Source organism: Aquarana catesbeiana, linkage group LG04 (genome assembly GCF_042186555.1).
Source record: "Aquarana catesbeiana isolate 2022-GZ linkage group LG04, ASM4218655v1, whole genome shotgun sequence".
Classification (NCBI taxonomy): domain Eukaryota; kingdom Metazoa; phylum Chordata; class Amphibia; order Anura; family Ranidae; genus Aquarana; species Aquarana catesbeiana.
The window spans coordinates 411,390,438-411,412,587 of NC_133327.1; the positions used below are offsets into that span (position 1 = coordinate 411,390,438).

At 43.1% G+C, this 22,150-nt stretch overlaps 1 protein-coding gene across 2 annotated transcripts in view; it reads left to right on the plus strand.

The window, feature by feature from the left end:
• Positions 1 to 22,150, plus strand: part of ENPP3 (ectonucleotide pyrophosphatase/phosphodiesterase 3) — a 189,109-nt gene that overhangs the window by 58,803 nt on the left and 108,156 nt on the right. For both annotated transcript variants that reach the window (XM_073627288.1, XM_073627289.1), the window contains exons 12-13: positions 19,124 to 19,232; positions 21,656 to 21,787. In XM_073627288.1, coding sequence (XP_073483389.1) covers positions 19,124 to 19,232; positions 21,656 to 21,787 — 241 coding nt within the window. The remainder of the gene's footprint in view (positions 1 to 19,123; positions 19,233 to 21,655; positions 21,788 to 22,150) is intronic.

Consider the following 22,150-nt stretch of genomic DNA (forward strand, 5'->3'; position numbering starts at 1 on the left):
CTCAGCAGCAGCAGCATGGACAAATTAACAAACAAGCAATCAGGCCACAAAATTATTATTTTAAAAGGAATTATAATGGTGTTGAATCAATTTTTGTTTAAATGTATAAGTTCTAAATATATTTTTTCAAATCGTTTTAATCTTTTTCAACTATGTTTAGGATCATTTTACAAATATACATGATATTGTCAAAAGTATTGTGATGCCTGCCTTTACAAACACATGAACTTTAATGGCATCCCAGTCTTAGTCCGTAGGGTTCAATATTGAGTTGGCCCACCCTTTGCAGCTATAACAGCTTCAACTCTTCTGAGAAGGCTGTCCACAATGTTTTGAAATGTGTCTATGGGAATGTTTGACCATTGTTCCAAAAGCACATTTGTGAGGTCAGGCACTGATGTTGGATGAGAAGGCTTGGCTCAAAGTCTCTGCTCTAATTCATCCCAAAGGTGTTCTATGGGGTTGAGGTCAGGACTCTGTGAAAGCCAGTCAAGTTCCTCCACCCCAAACTCGCTCATCTGTGTCTTTATGGACCTTGCTTTTTGCACTGGTTCAAATCATTTTGTGGAGAGGAGATTATAATGTGGGGTTGTTTTTTAAGGGTTGGGTTTGGTCCCTTAGTTCCAGTGAACAGAACTCTTAAGGCATCAGCATACCAAGACATTTTGGACAATTTCTTGCACCAAACTTTGTGGCAACAGTTTGGGGATGGCCCCTTCCTGTTCCAATATGACTGCACACTGTACAAAGCAAGGTCCATAAAGACACGGATGAGCGAGTTTGGGGTGGAGGAACTTGACTGGCTTGCACAGAGTCCTGACCTCAAGCCGATAGAACACCTTTGGGATGAATTAGAGCAGAGACTTGGAGCCAAGCCTTCTCGTCCAACATCAGTTCCTTGACCTCACAAATGCGCTTTTGGAAGAATGAACATTCCCATAGACACATTCTGAAACCTTGTGGTCAGATTTCCTAAAAGAGTTGAAGCTGTTATAGCTGCAAAGGGTGGGCCAACTCAATATTGAACCCTATGGACTAAGACTGGGATGCCAATAAAGTTCATGTTCATGTAAAGACAGAGGTCCCAATACTTTTAACAATATAGTGTACATGTAATACAAGGTTTACCCATGACACAGAAGCATTTTGGAGTTTCTATTCAACCATATGGCAGAAGTTGTTTACTTTTAGACTTTCTCTTATTAATTGTTCTCATGTGGACAGAGCAGGCTCGTAGAGGTTTGGGGGAATTTTCATAATTTTAATTGGAAATAAGATCATCTATTGTATAGTGTGCTTCCAATTTTAAAAACAGAAACAAAATTTATAATGTACATTTGATGGGGCCACAGGTCACATCTACTGTAAAATTATTTTTGTGAGTAGTCATTTTAGACACACAAAGATGTCAACAGCAGTGTATTGATAACGGATGGATCTGAACAGTAAAAAGCGCATAATCTGCACCTTTCAAATAAACTGAGAAAGTGGTAGAGGGATATTGTTTGTAGCAAACCAATTCAGCCTCCTGCTTTCTAGTGCAGAATAGAATATAAATAATAGATTCTTCCAGGTTCCTGCTACATATGACAGCCAGACAGCCTAGCATATTCAGGAGATGGTTGGGAATGGCCGTGCAGTTTTCCTTAAAAGTAAATTTTCCACTTTTGCAGTTATATTTGAGTGTTCATGTTCACACAGCACACCTAAAAACATGTTTTAAAAATATTTCCAGTTGTTTATTTGAACCATATTTAAAGATAGGACTTGAAGCTATTCTGAGCAGTTTTAAAGTGTAATTAGAGGGATAAGGTGGGGAACAAACTGAGGCAAAATTTATCCACTTCAGCCCTGGGAAGGATTTACCCACTTCCTGATTAGTCCATTTTTTGCGATACGGTACTACGTCACTTTAACTGACAATTTTGCAGTAGTGCGATGCTGTACCCAAACAAAATGTATGTCCTTTTTTTCCCACAAATAGAGGTTTCTTTTGGTGGTGTTTGGTCACCTCTGCGGTTTTATCTTTTGCGCTATAAACAAAAAAAGAGCGACAATTTTGAAAAAAAACAAAACAATATTTTTTACTTTTGGCTACAATAAATTTCCCCAAAAAAATGTCTTCATCAGTTTAGGCCAATATGTATTCTTCTACATATTTTTGGTAAAAAAAATTCACAATAAGTGTATATTGACTGGTTTGTGCAAAAGTCATAGCGTCTACAAAATAGGGAATATATTTATGGCATTTTTATTATTATAGCGGCACTGCGACATTGCGGCAAACAGATCAGACACTTTTGACACATTTTTGGGACCATTGACATTTATACAGCGATCAGAGCTAAAAATAGCCACTGATTACTGTATAAATGTCAGAATGGGGATCTGTCTGTTTACATTGACAGATCCTTGTTATGGCTCTCTGAGGCACGATCGTGGGTGGCCGGCAGACATCGCGTCCACAAGCCACACGCATTGGCTCCGGCGTCGCACCGCGGGCACGAGTGCGCACCCCCTGAAGCCCTTAAAGCGGCTGCCGTACAGATATGGTGATTCGCGCAGGGAAGCCAACCTGCTGCCGTATAACGATGGTGGCTGGATGGCAAGTAGTTATAAACCTACAATGTACCACCCAAGCCTTGAGATATTTAAAGCAGCCCATAGATGACTCGATTTTCTTTCCTTCCACCAAATCGCGTGATTCCACCATCAACACAGTCATTTTTGATGGGGGAATGCCTCCTGCAAGGCTATTGTGTTCTACCAGTGGGGGGGGGGGAATTTATGCGGGGAGCCGGCTGGCCCCTGCTAAACTAGCCAAATTTCGAACCATGTATGGCCTGCTTAACTGTTTGCTTAGGCAGTCATTCTTTAAAATTAATTAACAACTGATAATAAGATCTGCGTGTACAGATAGGGTTAACTATTGTAACCCCATCCTTATCTTTATAGAAGCGGAAAGCTAGGTAGGATTGTTAGGCATATAAAAAAAGTAAGTTATGCTGGCTGTGTGAATGGGAACATATAACAAATATAAAGTAGACGTTATCCCAATTTGGCTGCAAAAGTGGAAAAACACTTAAAGCATCTGGGTGTGTAATTAAATGAACCACAAAAATACTTGGAACAAAGATTGGGGTAGGGATTGGATTGTGTGTGAATAGGATTTGGTCTGTCTGACCCAAATTCAGAACAAATAGCAAGACACCCGATACTAAAAGGCACGGTGGTTAAACCCCTTAGGGTCTTTAATAGACAGACCAAAGCACAAAGTATATAAAAGATATAAATTTATTAAGAAATCACAATAATAAACATGTAGAAAGAGTGCATGATACATAAAGGCAATATTTAATACCCAATAAGATACAATTGTATGAGTTGATTACTGTCTTGGTGCAGGATGGACTAGTGGTGGTCAATACAGTATTTAACATGTTATGGACTACAAGTCCTTCTTCAGAGGTTTCGTTATTGGTTCAGATGGGTACAGATTTTCTACAATAAAGAGAGTATGCAAAATAGTACAATATTAATATAAAGTAATAAAGATCAATACTGTTTTAGCTGAAAAACTATACATTGGTTTAACATAACATGTATTATCAGAAAGATGGATGAAATACTTACATACTAAGGCACTTCATACATAACTCATCTGAAGGGGATAGGATGGTACAACCACTCATGGGTACTAGGAAGATCAATCTCCAAGCAACTTCAGTCTCAGGGCCGGTACAGGGCAAAAACTTGCTTTACTACGAGGACTCAAGCCAATGGAGCCAGATAGCTCCTTCTTAGACTGGGCCAATCTAACTGAATTAAACATATAAAACAGTATGGTAGTAGTGGTCCATTCAAAATGCACAAATAGTAAACAGAGCACAAAGTGGCCCTCCTAACAGCTGAGTTGAAGTTATAGAGTTAGGGTCTACTACTGATAAGATAATGAGAGTACATAATACCTGAGAGCTATAGAAGTAGGTGAAGTGTGCTGCATATTCCCCATCCTCCTTCAGCATCTACCAAGAGATCTGAGGAGCTGGTATATGAGCTGGTGTGGAAGGGCTGGTTGCCAATCACGTTGTAAATCATGATGGCCAGTAGGTGGGAGGAGTAGTGCAGCAGAATCTGCTGAAATACAACTCCCAGAGTCCCCCGGCAAGACTGCGCATGGCCCGAGCCCACCCCAGGGGAGCGGGGTCTCATCCTGCGTCATCACGCCGTCGACACAAAAAATGGCAACGCTTGCGCTCCAAGCTGGAGCGCACCGCAGTGGAGACTTCCTAGGAAGCCAACCATGCCAAGTAGGGGACGTCCCCAGCCATCCACACAAACACAATGGGGGGACCGACAGGGGACTCCCGCACTCTGGGAGCAAAGCAGAGAATGCCCAGACCCAAGCATGCGCAAGAGAGAGAGGATATTCCCATAGCACCATGAATGGAGTAGCGGAACACAGAAAATGTACTAGACATGATGGTACAATATGTACAGACATGACATTATAGCAATACTGGGAGAAACAAGCTGTCTACTTATCATAGACAATATAGTTAGTACCAATTAATTAATAAACATCAACAGGAGAAAAATGACTAATGGAGAATACAGTTGATCAGTTTGGTATAAATATACAATAATTACTCTGTGTAACATTAGGACAAGTTGAGATGTATAGATGCGCAGGTATAATTTCCCTGCATACCCAGCTGTAATAGAAATAAGACCCATTATCTCAGATGTTTTAAAAATGGAACGCCATATATCAAGCAATTGTACTAGAGATCCAGCTCACAAATTCCTGATTCAAACCCTGGAAGGTAGGGCCTAAAATTAAGGACCTCATTGAGGCCAGGGGCTATGGCGGCTTTTAAGAGAAATATCCATTTTAATTCAGTTTGCAATAACAATTTATTGTGGTCACCGCCCCGTGCAGTGGGGCCAATCTGATCTAATTCAAGAAATTTTATTTTTGGACATTTATCCCCATGTATCGAGGCGCTGTTCCTCCCCAAAGGGAAAGATGGATCTTGTTTTTGAATACTGGCGATGTGTCGATAGATACAACGCCAAAATTCTAGTTTGGTCTTTCCCACATAAAAGCTGCTGCAGTCGCAGGTGAGTAGATAAACTACCCCTGCAGTGCGGCAGTTAATGTAGTGTTTAGGTTTAAAGTCTTCACCATTAGGTAAAATTATGTTTTTACCTGTGTCCATGTATTTACAAAATCCACAGTGCCCGCATGGGAAAGTGCCACAATATTTCTTAATGTTTCACTTGATAATAAGTTCACTGTGTACTAGTTTGTCCTGAAGGGAGGGGGCCCTTTTGAATGTAATCAAATGGCATTCCCTTACCAGGGATGATAAGGTCACATCAATATGGAGCAAAATCTGCCTGAGTTGTTCGTGTTGAGAGGTGTATTGGGTAACTACCGGAGTTGGGTTATCAATCTCGGCCTGTTTATGTGAAAAGAGTAAGTCAGATCGTACTTTGTCTTTTTCCTTATGGTAGGAATTTTTGAGAACTGAGTTAGAGTACCCACAGACTCGTAATCTTACACACAATGTTGCCGCTTCTATTTCAAAGAGGGCATCAGTTGAACAATTGCGTCTGGCACGTATATACTGGCCATACAGAATGGAATTCAACAGGTGGTTTATAATGGAAGCTAGAAGCTTCCAGGATGGTATTCCCTGCTGTCGGTTTTCGGTATAAACTACTAAGTATCCATCTAGGAGTTTGCTGATGGTTAGATCTAAAAAGGTAATAGATTCCACACTGTAATTCATGGTAAACTTTAAGTTAAATTTATTATTGAAATTAATGTAAGTAAGAAATAGTTTAAGGAGTGTCACTGGTCCATCCCAGATGACAAAAATGTCATCAATGTATCGATACAATGCTGACGCATGGCTGGTATACATCGAGGCTCCATCTTCCATGAAGAGGTGGCGTTCCCACTCCCCCAGAGACAGATTGGCATAGGAAGGGGCACAAGAAGGGTCCCTGCTAAACTAGCCGAATTTTGATCCATATATGGCCTTCTTAACTTTTTGCTCAGGCAGTCATTCTTTAAATTTAATTAACAACTGATAATGAGATCTGCAAGTACAGATAGGGTTAACTATTGTAACCCCATCCTTATCTTAAGCAAGTAAAAAAAAGTAAGTTACGCTGTGTGAATAGGAACATATAACAAATATAAAGTAGGCGTTATCCCAATTTGGCTGCAAAAGTGGAAAAACACTTAAAGCATCTGGGTGTGTAATTAAATGAACCACAACAATACTTGCTGCTTTAATATGCTCAACAAAAGAAAAATGTCAGATGTTGAAATAATTCATATTTACTGTATTGCACAAAACATTTTGTAACACAAACTTAAAAGAGAAGTATGTTTTTTTTTTATCCCATTATCATACTTACCTATGTGGTTGCAGTATGGGCCCCCTGCTGCCTCTTCACTGAGAACCGAGCCATCAAACATCGTTGATGGCTCGGTTCTCTCACCTCCCCGAGCGGAGAGCTGCTGCCTGTTAATCAGCAGCTCTCACTGGAGCGCCGAGCTGTGGAGGGGCAGGGAGCAGCCATCTCAGCGGCTCGCTGAGAGACTGAGATGCCTATCAGTCCAGGCACCTGGCAGATCAAGACTTCCAGAGTCGGGATGACGCGGTGCCTGGACTGATATTGGTGACATCAGCAGAGAGCGGACTTCAGACAGCTCTCTGCTGAAAATGGGTAACAGGAGTGCAAAACAAATTGCACTCCTGTGACCCATAGGAGAAGCCCAGCCTAATGAGCTCAGGCTGGACTTCTCCTTTAAGACCTAAACTGCACTCTATTATGCACAGTACTGTATTTGTTAATCGCTGTACAAAGTGCTGTTTATGAGATTGACAATTTCAGTAATATCCTTTAATCCAGATCCCTTTACAACACTCACTGTACAGATATGGCATTTGTTGAACCTTGTATCTTCACTAATCATTTTGTCCTTTAGCCTCAGTTCAAATTTGGAGCGATATGTCATGCGATTTGAGCCTATTGGAGGCAATGACACTGTTCTAATCAGTGTGACACCGATTTTGCGGTGCCGCCCCGATTTGCAAATTTTCTGCACTACTTTTGCTGATTTCAGGTGCGACTTCAATAGACATCTGTGCATTAAGCTGCACAGATGTCTATCAAGTAACACCTGAAATTGTGCTGACCTTGCTACTTTGAAATTGCGCTACTTCAAGTGAAGTAGCGAGATTTCAAAGTAGCATCAATATGAACCAGGGCTTACTGCTAGTTTTGTCCTTGTTGCTATTTATGCATAAACAAACAGATGACATTCAGTAGAAAAACACATTTTCTAGTAATCATTGTGACCTAAGTATATATTGCCTAAAGTAGAATTACTGACTATTTTCTTGTTTTGGAGAGAAGTGAGGAATTTTAACCCATGCCAGTTTCCTATTGCAGTTTATGCCTAATTGTACTGTGGTTATTGTCACCTGAACGCAGCTAAAAAATGTTTAGCTTCCCCAAAGAAGCGGCAGAACTTTTTTGGGAGTGGGGTGTGTTTTTACTGCGCTGTCATAGACTGGTGCAACCAGAACTTGTAAAGACAGCACATGTAAAGTGAAAATAATATAATTTATTATAAGAAAAGTAAATAAACAAAAGTAAACACACCTCCATAATGACAAACAGTGACTAACCAGCAACCAACCCCAGTGACACACAATAAATAACTGCCTAAACCAAAAGTATATACAGGAGTAAGATGCAATTGTAATCGTAAACAAGCCAGGGTCATACACAGGAGATCAAGCAGATAGGGCTGGGAACAAGACAGGACAGGGAGAGGAAAACAGGGGACAGGGGGAACTAGCGGAAGGGATCAGGCTGCAGGGCAGGGGTCCAGGAACAGATACAGGGTAACAGGAGTCAGGATACAGGGTCACAGGCTAGCGAACATAGGTCAAGGAACAATACCAAGGCCATGAGTGCAAGAATCTGCCGGGTATAAGTACACCTCCTGCAATCAGTCTTAGGTGATGCCTGATTGCAGGAGATGATGTTGGCTCCAGACTGCCAGGAAACACCCGTTGGTGGACTCTGGAACTGCGGCCCATAGATCTGACAGAGCCACCAGCAGGTGAAACCTTTCCTGACGTGCGTTTTGGTACGCTTGCAGCTAATTTATCACACAGCAGATGGGCTCCTGCTACCCGCACATAACATGCCATTAACATTTACTTGCGCTGAAAGTGCGATGCACACTTGCAGCGCTTTACAAAATGTGTGGCAAAACATGTGTTTTCTGTGCAGTTTGCCACGCGTTCAGAAACTCACAGATGTGAATGGAGCCCCATTGTTCTTGTGTAAACACACCAATTTCACTTGCAGGCCCCATTCATACCTAGAGTAGTGGGGGCGCATGTTTTTTGGCTCATGTTTCCTGCAACACGCATAAGGTTTCAATGGGCTGCCCTACATGTGGCAAAGTAGCTCATGGGACATTTTGGTGTGTTGCGGTTTGCTTGTTTTTTACTGTGCGTTTTGATGCTAATTTGCTCATGTGTCAAAATGTGTGTTTGTTACTGTCTAGGGTGCCCATTAACAATTAAATGCACCAAAAGAGCGACATTTTAGGTGTATAAAGGTGGCCATACACTACACAACCTGATCTCCTTTAGATTTACCAACACTATATAACAGCCTTTTTCAACCAGGGTGCCCAGGCACCCTGGGGTGCCTTCAGGTTTCTTCAGCGGTGCCTTGGCAAAAGCCTAAAAATTGTATATAAGCCAGTGGGTGGATCAGGCCTGCCTTTTAGTTACACAAAGTCACAAGTTTCATTCTGCACTATTGCAACGTTCCAGCCGCCAGCGACCTATCAACCAATGACGCTATCAGATAATAAGGAGGACATCAAATACCTGCACAACATCCTTGTTTACCCCTTCTCTGCCCCTCTGTCATTACTGGGGTCAGATTAGCAGAAAGGTGGGCCCGGTCATGGAGGGAGGAGCCGGATGTGGGCGAGGTTAGGCTGCTAGGGATGTGAGACGGGAGCTCGGCGTCCCTCCAGCCGTGATGCAAACTAAGAGCTCACGGAGTGAATGCTAGCCTCCCACCCCCTCATCACGGAGTGCCGTGCGGTGCATGCGGCAATCGCCCCCTCCCTTCCCCCCTGCGTCCCTTCCAGCTCCTGAGCCCGGAGGTAAGGTGGAGGAGCGGTGTCCACAAGCAGCGGCCCCCTGAATAACAGCAGCATCAGCGCCGGCGTCAGCTGCAGCAACAAGTGATCACAGCGACTACAGCGGGGAGTATGGTCGGGTCCACCACGCCATCCCCCTCCTGGAGATAAAGCAGCTAGTACAGAGGAAGCAAGACTCACAAGCTGACGGGCGTCAGTGTGTCAGTGGAGGGGCTGCTGAATTTCATGCTGCAGGAACAGAAGATACCAACAGGCTGACAGCAAGTAAATGGGAATCTAAGCGCGGAAGGAAGCACCCAGGAGTCACAGGGAGGTAAAAGGAAAAAAAAAAAAAAAGGGGTGAAAAATTGTATAATTGGAGCCTGGAATAGGTAAGACTCTGTGAAGCACTTAATCAACAAGGAGGGTGAGTAAATCCCTTTTTATGACACATAAATGTATGGATATTCCTGTCTTTTCATTTCTTGCAGTCCGCTGCCTTAAAAGTGATATTATTAGCAATATAATGTGATGGGTCCCATATACCTTGTATACTAAAAATACAATAGTGCTTACTTTGAGTATCAGTGAATACTTGGACATACCTGGAAGAGGGGTGAGTGTGAAGGTAGGGGAGGTGGTGAGGGTGAATCTACAGGGATATTAGTACCCCCAGAGCCCCCCCAGAGCCCCTCGCCTCCGGCTACACCCGGGGATACATCCGGGGAGTGGGTTGCTAGATTTCATCCCCGAGCCCAGGATTGTGTTAATAAAGCATAATTAGCCCTGCAGTACACTCTCAGTCCGGGAATCCGGTCAGATGTGCAATAAACGTACAAACAGGAGGAAGGCTCCTAAAAGATATTGAACATATTCCTGAGTGATCAAAGGCGGAACAGATAAAACTAATAACAGGCAATTAGCTACACGGTCAACACCACGTGCGGGCAACCTATCACTTTCTGGGTCAGTATACATCATTAGCCTGTCCCTGCAGGGACCGGAAGAAACAGGAAAATGAGAGGCAAGTCAACAAGAGGGACTACGGCAAACCCTCCCAGGACTAGCTCGAGCCCTGGCACAATCAGGAGATACATGGTGAACGACGGTAGCAAGGAAAGCCCGAGCAAATCAATAGGGGCAACAGCGGCAACAGGCACAAAAAATAAGACACCTGATCGCGCAGGGAAAGCGGGAACAAGAAGACAAATGGCTGATGGGGATATAAGACCTCTAGGCAGTGATACAGGAGCAGAACTTGTAGTGGAGCCCCTGCAAGACAGGACACTTCCCACCAAGGAGGAAATAGCAGAAATGTTCGCCAGACTAGAGGTCTCAATCAAGGAGGAGATCAACATAGTGCATGAAAATATGAGCCACTTATTGAAAAGAGTGGAGGAAGTGGAATCCACAGTGGAAACACAAGGAGCCGAAATCCAAAAAATGAAGCTGCAGATGGAAGCAATGCAGGTTGAACAAAGAAATATCAAATATAGATTGGAGGACCAAGAAAATCGTAACAGAAGAAAGAACCCTCGGATTAGAGGCCTTCCGGAACCACAAGATGGAACAGAGAACCTCCCGCTCAAAATGGAAGAAATCTTTAATGATCTGATGAACCCAACGGAAGCTGGCCGAAAGCTCAAATTGGACAGGGTACACAGATTAAGAAAACCACCAGACATCAGGGGAGACTCACCACGAGACGTCATCGTGCGATTCCACAATTTCGCGGACAAGGAACAAATAACCTCCAACTTAAAGAGAAACCTCCAGGCTAAATACAAAGATACAAATCTGCAAATATTCCAAGACCTTGCAGCAGAGACCCTCAAGAGGAGAAGAATCCAGAAACCCCTCCTAGCAACCCTGAAAGCGCATGGAGTACAGTACTCCTGGGGCTTCCCAGCCTGCCTGATTGGACGCAAAGAAGGCCGAAAGGCCGTGCTTAGATTCCCGGAAGACACGCAAAAATTCTGCGAACACCTAGAAATACCTCTTGCGGAAATCCCGGGATGGTGGGAGAAAAATACCAAAAATGACCCAATAGGGGAAACACCCACCTGGAGACTGGTTGGAAACCTGCAGTGAACCTGTAGCAAATCAAATACGGAAAAAGGGAAGGAAGGAAAAAGAGAAAGGAAGGGAAAGGAAAAGAAAGAAAAAAAAAAAAAAAAGGAAAGAAAAAAAAAAAAAAAAAAGAAAAAAGAAAAGGGAAAAGAGAGGAAACGGTGGTTCTAGGGAAGCGCCAGTACAGACATATAAGTTGTCTGGTTAGCAATGATGTAGTGTGATCACGGGGCTGGTGGGGGGGGGGGGGACCGGGATGGGGGGAGGTGAGAGGCATGAGGGAGGGAACCCCGGGACGGACAGCTCCCATACAACAAACTTATATCCCACATCTTCGACCAAACCCCGCACCGAGCTCAACCTCTGGGGGACAACCGGAGGGCCGGGTGGTAAAGGAAGGCCACGGTTATACCTTTGGGCCGATTTTGGGCCCGCTGTACCCCCAAAGGGTTGGAGAAGGGGGGGAGGGAGGGCGGGTGGGAAAGGTGGGGTGTCTAGAGGGTGGGGGAGGTGAGGGCGATGGGGTGGGGGGGGATGGGGGAGGGGGGGGGGGCAAGAGAGAGCCCAGCGCAACCAACAACACTAGGAGCTTGTTTCTTGGAAAGTAAAATTCTATATAGGGGCAAGAGATGTCACCCAACTTAAAAATAATTTCTTATAATGTAAGGGGTCTGAGTGCCTGTATTAAACGAGCTAACATCCTGGGGGAATTGAAGTCTTTGAAGGCCGAGGTCGCTATGTTGCAGGAGACACACCTCAGTACCAAGAGGAATCAAATTATTTACTCCAGGGACTTTCCAGAGTGGTACTACAGTGACTCACCAATAAGAGGTGCTAGAGGAGTTGCCATAGGGTTCGCCAGGGATACGAGGTTCGAACTAGAGGAGAGATTGTCAGACCCGGAGGGGAGATATCTCTTCCTGAAAGGGAAAATTAACGGACGGAAGTATTCTCTGGCGAACATCTATGGGCCAAATAAAAACACCTACAGAACAGTCATGACCATACTGAGTAAATTCGAGACATTCAAGACGGGGAGAGCAATAGTGGGAGGAGACTTCAACCTATGCCTGGACCCAGAGAGGGACTGTACGTCCCGTGCGCGGGGGAGAGGGGGAGTGTGGCCAGGGAAACTAAAGAATAAACTACACCAGCTCCAGCTGGTAGATGTCTGGAGGATACAACAGGGAGACACCAGGGACTACACTTTCTACTCCCCCGTGCACGGGACATATTCAAGACTCGATTTTTTCTTGATAGAGCATAGGATGCTGGAAGAAACTGCAGGGGCCACCATTGGTAATATGACCTTCTCGGATCATGCACCTGTGAGTCTATTCCTAAGGGTAGGAGAAACCGTGATACAGAGCACAGGGTGGAGATTAAACGAAGACCTCTTAGCAGACAGCGATACCTTAAAGAGAATAAAGGAGGAATTAGAATGGTTCTTTAAAATCAATACTCCAGGGGAGGTAAATGAGGCTACAATCTGGGAAGCCCATAAAACTTATATTAGGGGGATCATTATGATGATAGGAGGGGAAAAAAATAAGAGATTGAAAAATCAAAGACTAGCCTTGACCAAAGAGATCCATAAATTAGAACAACAACATGAGGCATGAGGCGGGAGGGTGGTCTGGACGAACTTACTCAAAAAGAGGGAAGAGCTGAGGACAACCCTAGAGCAGGAAACACGTAAAATGTATTATCTGGTCAAAAAAGAGAGATACATGTATAGTAACAAACCCGGCAAACACCTGGCAAGGGCCCTAAAAAAGAAGAAAACAAATAACTATATAGAGAGCATCAGGACCAGTTCAGGGGAAATCAAACATAGAACGCAGGATATAGCTAGAGCCTTTCAAATGTTCTATGAGGCACTATATGCAATAAAAAAGGGTCACTCTCGGGAACAGGACAAACATAGGCACGAGGCCATCAAAACGTTCCTAAAAGAGGCAAAATTTAAAAAAATCACGGAAGAGGACAGCAACATGTTAGATGCCCCCGTGACCCTCCAGGAAGTCAAAAGAGCGATTCAGGATATCCCAAACGGGAAAAGCCCAGGGCCTGATGGACTGACCGCCCTCTATTATAAAAAGCTGCAAGAACCACTACTTCCCATACTGTGCTTCTACATCAATGGGATCGGGGTAAGCTGGGAGATGAGAAAGGAAGCTTTAGAAGCAAACATTGCTGTCATAAAGAAGGAGGGAAAGGATAGCACTTTGTGCTCTGGCTATAGACCCATCTCCCTTCTGAATATAGACACAAAGATCTACACAAAGATCCTTGCAGATAGATTGAAAAGGGTCATAAAAGAGATGATCCACTCAGACCAAGTGGGATTTATACCAGGGAGGGAAGGGAAAGATAATAGCATTAAAACGCTAATGGTGACCCAGATAATGAAGGACAGAGGAGCCCCAGGTCTACTCCTGTCGATAGATGCTGAAAAAGCATTCGACAGGGTAGACTGGGGCTTTATGTGGAACACCTTGGAGGAGTTCGGGATTGGCGACAAAATGATTAAAAAGATCAAGGCACTATACACACACCCCACCGCAAGAGTCAAAATCAATGGTACCCTGTCTGGACCCATTGAAATGCAAAATGGTACCAGACAGGGATGCCCACTCTCCCCGCTGCTGTTCGTGCTGACGCTAGAACCGTTGCTGGCCAAGATCAGACTAAGCCCGGATATCAGCGGTATAAAAATTGGGGAAGATGAATATAAAATAGCAGCCTTCGCAGACGACGTTTTGTTGTTTGTCACACGTCCAAGGATCACCCTCCCCAACTTACTAGCGACCCTCAGAAATTACGGTCAATTATCAAACTTCCGGGTAAATGCGACCAAGTCGTAAATAATGGAAGTGGTAGAAGACAAAGGAGGAGATAAGGCCTATCAAAAGAGTCTACCTTTCAAATGGGGGGTAAGGGAATTGAATTACTTGGGAGTAAAAATAACATTAACAAGAGAAACAATGTTCCAAGTCAACTACATGACCCTCCTCAACGAAATCGGAGTAGAGCTAAATAGATTTCCGCGGAATCGACTGTCATGGGGTGGCAGAATAAACTTACTCAAAATGTCAATCCTTCCCAAAATCACATACAAATTTCAAATGCTACCACTGGCTGTCACACAGAGCTATTTGAATAAAATACACGCACTGTTTCTAAAATTTACTTGGAGGGGGAAGAAGCCGCGAGTAAAGTACGCACAATTAGTGAATGGCAAGAAGAGAGGGGGATGGGGAGCACCAGATATTAAAAAATATTACACAGCTGCGATTTTGTCACGTATCTTAGAATGGGTTAACAACAATATAGATAAACAATGGGTGAAAATAGAAAACACAAGGAGTGGAGTAGACTTGGGAAAAAATGTTTGGATACCACCACAATTTAGAAAATTAAATATAAAAATATTTGATATCACGAAACATGTTTTAAACACTTGGGATAAGATATACATTAGAGAGAAGTGGAAATATAACTCGCCGCTAGTCCCTCTTAGGGGCACGGATTATTTCCCGCCGGGGAGGGAAGACGTGGCTGGAAGATGGATCCTGAGCGATGACGTCCAGCTTAAGGACATCACCAGCCAGGGAACATTGTGTACCTACCAGGAACTCAGGGCAAGAGACACTTGTTTCGCCATGGATAGCTGGAAATATAGGCAGCTCAAACATTTCGTAGAGTCCCTCCCGCAGCCAATAAGATCAATAGAAGACCTCTACCCACTTGAGAAAGTACTCATAAAGAAAAGTAGGAGGGGAGGAATGTCAAGGATCTATAAAACCCTGATAGAAATGGGAGAGACTGAGCGACCAGGATTTCTTGGGAAATGGGAGGAGGAGATAGGAAACAAGATTAGTGACAATGAGGCGAGGAGAATCCTGAGTACAGCTAATGGCACATCAGTAAATTACAGGATTGCTGAAATGAACTTTAGAGTGTTGGCCAGAATGTATATCACCCCGGACTTAGCACATAAAATACAGGATGTGACGTCGCAGTTCTGCTGGAGAGGGTGCAGAGAAATAGGGACTGCTGCGCACATTTGGTGGGCGTGTCCGGAAATAAGAAAATTTTGGGAGGAGGTAAGGGAGATTACATACATGATTACCAACAAGAAAGTACCAGATGACCCCTGGGTGTGTCTGCATCACGGCAGCAATATACCTTCCAAAATCTATCGGAAAATCTTGCTGCCGCACCTCCTTAATGCAGCTAAGAGTCTCATCCCTAGGCACTGGAGGAACAGTAGGAGACCATCAATGCGGGAGTGGTTCGACAACATAGACAAAATCTACCGCATGGAGTACTTAAGATATAGTGAAGGAATGGAGATGGAGGAATACGAGGAGATATGGAGAGACTGGGTTAGGTTCAAGGCCTCAAACCAGGCAGCTGAAGTATGGGAGGACAAGGCAGAAAACACACCCTAAATAAAATATACAAAACAAAGAAATAAGCTATGTACCTTGACAGGCTCTGGAAAAACCAGAAATAGTAGAAATGGATCAACAACAGTCTGAGGCTGCGCTGGGTCTCTCTCTCTCCTAAATAGGGGGGAGGGTGGGATATAATGGTATGATAATAAATAACCAGAAATGGCAGAGGGCAAACATTTTATAAGGCACTCATGGAATGAAAAACATATTCACATACGGAAAACGCCACAATGATGTGTAAGTATTGAGGAATAAGCTTGACTGAAAAGTTGAAACAATATCCTCTCACGAATAGTACTTGGCTGATGTGGAAAAAAAAAAAAAAAAAAAAGATTAGCAGAAAGGTGGAGGGAAACTGAGGGAGAAAAGAAACATAGTCAGTACTAGTCAGTATCACTGTGCAAAGGTGTATTTGCTTTGGAAGAATACATAACCTGTAAAATTGAGTATTTGTGTTATGTAAAACTGTTGGTTTCGTTTTTCACTTTTTAGAATGAGGTGCCTTGAGATTTTGCATAATATTAAAGTGACCAAGAATGGTTGAGAAACACTGCTATATAATAAGAGGACCCAACTATCTATCCATTCACTCCGTATCAAATTAGGCAGGCTCTTGCACTACATAGTTGTTGGTAGATCTAAAGGAGATTGCACAATTAGATTATATAGTGCATGGTGAGCTTAACAGATTTCCAGGGACACACCTGTTTTCAGCACTGCAGCTCTGCTCCACAGAGGCTCCTATGTAATTGCTCAGCTCCTCCACACTCTACCAAATGAACAGTCTGTCCAAAATGAAGGAGCAAAAAAAAAATAAAAAAAAAATAAAATGATCACTGGGTGTGTACTTAGTGGGAACAGATAATGGTACATAGACTGATAATGACTGTTTGTGAGCACAGAGGTTTGGTGGGAGCAATCTCCTGAAGGGGGAGGACAGGCGCAGGGTGTGTGTTAATGAGGTTAGCTGGTGAAAGAGTTCCTCTACTGGTTTTCCTGTCCCAAATACCAAATTCAGGATGGAGCAGGAAGTAATAGAGTGTTCTGTGGAACACACTGGTGGCTGATGTAAAGCATGTCCTAAAAGACAGAGAATGCTTTTTTTTTCTGCAACAGAGGTACATTAATGGTATATTGGTACACAGAGGAGCTGGAATTTAGAAAGAAAAAGTGAACCTTTAAGTTTCTCATATATACATGGTGAGAGCTCCAGGGTTTATGACTGGTCTCCAGGGTTTATGACTGATGTGGAGAAAACAAACTTTCTGTTGATTATTTCTGTTATATGTCCTGGGGCCCGGAGCCTTTGTTGAGCTTTGGTCGGGATAAAGCCTCCACAGGCCTTTTTCTATATGAGCAGTCTCTCTCTCTCTCTCTCTCTCTCTCTCTCTCTCTCTCTCTCTCTCTCTCTCTCTCTCTCTCTCTCTCTCTCTCTCTCTCTCTCTCTCTCTCTCTCTCTCTCTCTCTCTCTCCCTCTCTCTCTCTCTCTCTCTCTCTCTCTCTCTCTCTCTCTCTCATGAGTGACTGCTACTTGGTGAAAGACTGACTGCTGAGAGAGCAAAAAAAAAAAAGTGCTGCTAGTTTGCATTAGGGAACTAATAAGGGGGAACCTTGTTAGTCAAGAATTGACCTGAATTTAGTTAGTAGCTTGGATGAGCAAATGTCTTCTGTTTTTTTATGCTATATTTAGCGCTACCCCCTCAGGAGCCACTAGTGAAAAAGGAATCACCCACCCTGCACAGCCAGGCACACATCATTTTCCACAGAACTCTTGTGTCAGGAAACAATCCTTGTTTAGGGTATTATGGGATGACTGCTTGACTTTCCAGGGACAACTTCTATACAGTTTATTTACACACTCCTTAGCTCCTCCAGCACAGCACTTGCTTGAAGCACAGCAATAGGGCTCAGTCAGATTTTAGCAAATGCCCTTTACAGGCAGGGACCACGGGCTCCTTTGGTAGTTTAGCAAAGTCCTAGTGCCCAGCTGTCCTCCTGTGGCTACTGATCCCAACACCACCTCTTCAGGCACTGCCAGTCCACCTGGCTGCAGCTACCCCTCTCTCTAGCCTTCTTGGCTAAGCTTTCACAGTCCTCCCAGACTGACTCTGCATCCACCTCAGACTGCTCTCACCCAGTCTTCTCAGGCTGCCTCTCAGTCCTCCCCAACTGTAACACTTACCAGCCCACTTGGCTTTCTTTTCCTTGGAGATCTCCCGAACTGGCTCCTGCTGTCCTCACACCTGCACCCATGTCACTGGACAGGATTCCTCCTTGGGTTTTCAGAGGATCCCTCCTGCACCGGAGCTCCCGGACCCCAAGGTCACCCCCCCCAGACTAGGGGATTACCCTCAAGGGCCCACCGACAGCCTCCTAGCACTCCATCTCCAACTTCCACTCAAACTCTCCTGCCCAGCTGGGCTGACCCTGAGTATTTGAGGGGACCTGTACCCTTCCAACCTATCTGTTGGGGATTGGTCAGGGCCCTCATAAATACTCCAGGCAGCTCCTCCTATCCTCCCTCCCATTCTTCTGAAAGTTTCCAGCAAGTTTCAGAAGTAGGGGTAGTCATACCAGCCCTCCCTGGATCACACACCCGAACCAGTTTAAAACACAGGCTTGGCTGCCAGCCAAACCTAAACATTTTACCTACTCTAATAAAAACCCTAACACTACCTATTCTAGCACACTAGAGGGTGCTACATATTGTATACAGCAGTGATGGCAAACCTTTGCACCCCAGATGTATTGGAACCACATTTCCCATGATGCTCAACTACCCTGCAGAGTGCATGAACATAATGGGAAAAGTAGTTCCAAAACATCTGGGGTGCCAAGGTTCGCCATCACTGGTATACAGTATATTTGCTGTGCAAAGTCCTCCTGCATTGAAACGGCATTTACTGCTTTGCTTAATAAAAGTGTAGCACAAACCATCTTGGACTGTTCCTGGGTGTCCCTGTCTCATGCATTGCTTACCGTTGCCATTACTAGTTGAGCCTACTCCTCTTGCAAGCTGATATCTGTCTGTAGGAATAGTGATTTCATATTCAACCAACACATTTGGGTTTCCCTGCAGTGTAATTTCTATAGTAATATTATATATTATAAAGCTAATAACCTAAAACATTTGGGATTCCCTGCAGTGTAATTTCTTTAGTAATATTATATATTATAATGCTAATAACCTAATTTAGTCTTGTGCAATGTGAGGGAAAGGGAACCTATATTCAGTTCAAACATCCAGTTGTGATCTTTTTAAGCTCCCTTGAATAGCAAATTAAACTTTATCTTTAAGGTAAAAGTAGATTTGTTTTTAACCCCCAAATTTACTATGAAGGCATTTTATGCACTACCCAACTTCTTTATGTTTCCTCCTGATTTTTATTAGGTGATTCTTGCTTTGTTACGTGCTGACAGGACAGTGGGGATGTTAATGGATGGACTGAAGCAAAGGAATCTACATAACTGCGTGAACATGATTTTGGTTGCTGACCATGGTATGCGTTTTGTCCATGTAGCTGTAGTCACAGATCAGCCATTGCCAAGAGATCACAGAATATACTATTCAATGGGTCACTTTAAAAGAAATACTTAAAGTTGATATAGCAACTGTTTTGCAGACATTGTTATGTGGAAATTACACATTGCGATTGCTATACTAAAGAAGTAGTGCCTGTTTACTTTGCAAAGTGAATTTTCACTTTAAAAGAGATACGCCGCCAGAAGAGGAAAATTCTTATTGAACCCCACCAGTGCATGACTTCACCCACTTACCCCTAAGCAGAGACTAAAGTTCTTGTTTATGAGTTATGTGCTTGGAACGGTGACTTGTAAATACCTTTGTTTATAAGAAGGCAATGCAGTATCTCACAGTGCTTTAAAGGTGGTCATTTTGGTATATTTTGTACCGCCTCTCCATGACCTTAATGGGTTTACTGTTCCCCTGGATTCAAAAGCACCACACCATAGAGCCAGTAAAGCCATATTTTGTACTGATGAGGGCTAAGAAGCCTGAAACAGCTCTATGCAAGTTTGTAATACTGGTTGTATAAAATTAAGACCATATCTGTATACACCGGTGGTTCTGGATGCACAGATGGCTAAAAAAATGATTTGCATGATATTTGCATGTGCAATTATTTGCATGACTCCACCCACATACCCATAAATGGAGACAAGCTCCTTGTTTTTGCATTTTGTACTGAAAGTGAGGGCATGTAAATACCTTCTTTTATAAGAAGGCAATACTTTATCTCACAGTACTTTAGCGGTGGACTTTTCTGTTCCTTTTATACTTAGACCTAATAATTGTACTGTTACTTGTATTAAAAGGAAAGTCTAAGTGTATTTGCTTCTATCCATGGTGCAGTAGTAAATGAAAGGTGCAATAAATCACACATTTACATTTAGAAATTCCCCTCAACTCACACAAATCCAACTATACTTGGGGGACAGAAAGGAGCAGTACCTGTCGGCTTGTGTTGTAGTAAATAACGGCACTCTGGAGTGGAGTGCTTTGATTCACAAAAACACAAGCTCACAGCAATACAGTCCAGCTACTACTGTAATCTCTGTCAGACATCTGAGCCCAGAGCCACCAGCCTGCTAGTCCAAGAAGAGTGTCCACAGTAATGGTTGAAGTATGTTGTGGGCTTGTGTTGCTCCTTCATAGGGCACCATTATTCCCTACAACACAAGCTGACAACTTCTGCTCCATTTTCTCCTCCCAGTATAGCTGGTGGTTGGGTCTGCGATTTGCGAGAGTTGATGGGAATTTGAAAATATTGACCTGTGTTTTATCTCACCTCCCATTTATTATGTTCCATCCCAGATAGCAAGCAATTGTGCTGCAAGTTTGAAAATGACTTGTTAAGCTATTGCTAGACTTGCCAGGCTTCACAAGTTGCATGACTCCAGATCAACTTTGTTTGCAAACATTCTGCAAGTCTGCTGCAGGTTCTTGTTCAGTTATGTTGTGCAATAGTCATCCCACCACAGGGGTCACTGTGGCTAAATTGTAATTCTGTAGACTTGCAAAGCTCTTGCTGTAGACTCACCATTGCAACTTTGCTCTTGCTAAAGACTTGCCATGCAAATTTGCTACAAATTGGAAATGTGTCAACTAGAACTTGTTCAAGTGCTCTTCTAGTGTAAAACTTGCCAGTGAAAATGTGCAGCAAGTTATTCTTGCTATCTGGTGGATAGCCGCAAACACACTCAGTATTTCCTTTCAATACAAGAAAATTGGCAGTGGAGTTGTAGGGCTACAAAATTACAGACCAGAGCTGAAGAATGAAGAAAGGGCAGGGGCTCAGTGCTGGCGGTAACTCGCATACAGGAACACCAATAATTTGGGCTTTAGGCTGGGGTGGTCACAGCCAGCACTAACAGAAATAAAACTTTTATTTCATTATAAAACCACCACAGAGATTTGAATGGAACCAAGTGCTATGTGCACTGACCCCCCTGGGGTATTCAATAAGAATTTTCAACTACTTTAAAGTACAACTAAAGGTGAACCGTTTTCAGAGTTGGATGGATTGGTGTGGGGTTAGAACCACTGCCAGTTTTTTTTCTGTCTGTGTCACACACAGGTACACACATATGCGTATCCATGGAAGAAGACCCATTTCAGTGAGGTCGCATATGGTGTACGCTTGGCGCAAAAGGGTTGAACAGGCACTGTCAATTTTTCCCTGAATGGGAAATTGAAAGGGTCTCAATAAACTACATTTACCTATAAATTGCTAAGTTAAGAAATTACTTTCAAAGTGAATACTTCTTTACTTTTTTTGTAGATCACCCATGATTCATATGCAGCAAGAATTATTCTATCACCAAGGCTGCTGTTTTTAGGAATGTGTGCCTCAAAAAAAAAAAATGTAAATATGTGTAAAAATAATGATTGATTTTACCACAGGAATGGAGCAAACCTATTGTAATCAGCTGGAGTACATGACAAATTACTTTGAATCAATAAATTTCTTTTGGCTGTATGATGGACCAGCAGCTCGCATGCGGGCATACAGAGTCCCACAGGACTACTTAACATGTAAGTCTTTAGTTTTACTAGTTACCAATATCTTACTTGTTGTTTAACCACTTGACCACTGGGCACTTAAACCCCCTTAATAACCAGACCAATTTTCAGCTTTTGGTGCTCTCACATTTTGAATGACAATTACTCAGTCATGCAACACTGTATCTATATGAAATTTTTGTCCTTTTTTTCACACAAATAGAGCTTTCTTTTGGTGGTATTTAATCACCGCTGGGTTCTTTATTTTTTTGCGCTATAAAAGAAAAAAGACCGAAAAATTTTGCAAATTTTTCTTCATATACTTTGGCCAAAATTTATACCACTACATATCTTTGGTAAAAATAACCCAAATCGGTGAATATTATTTGGTCTTTG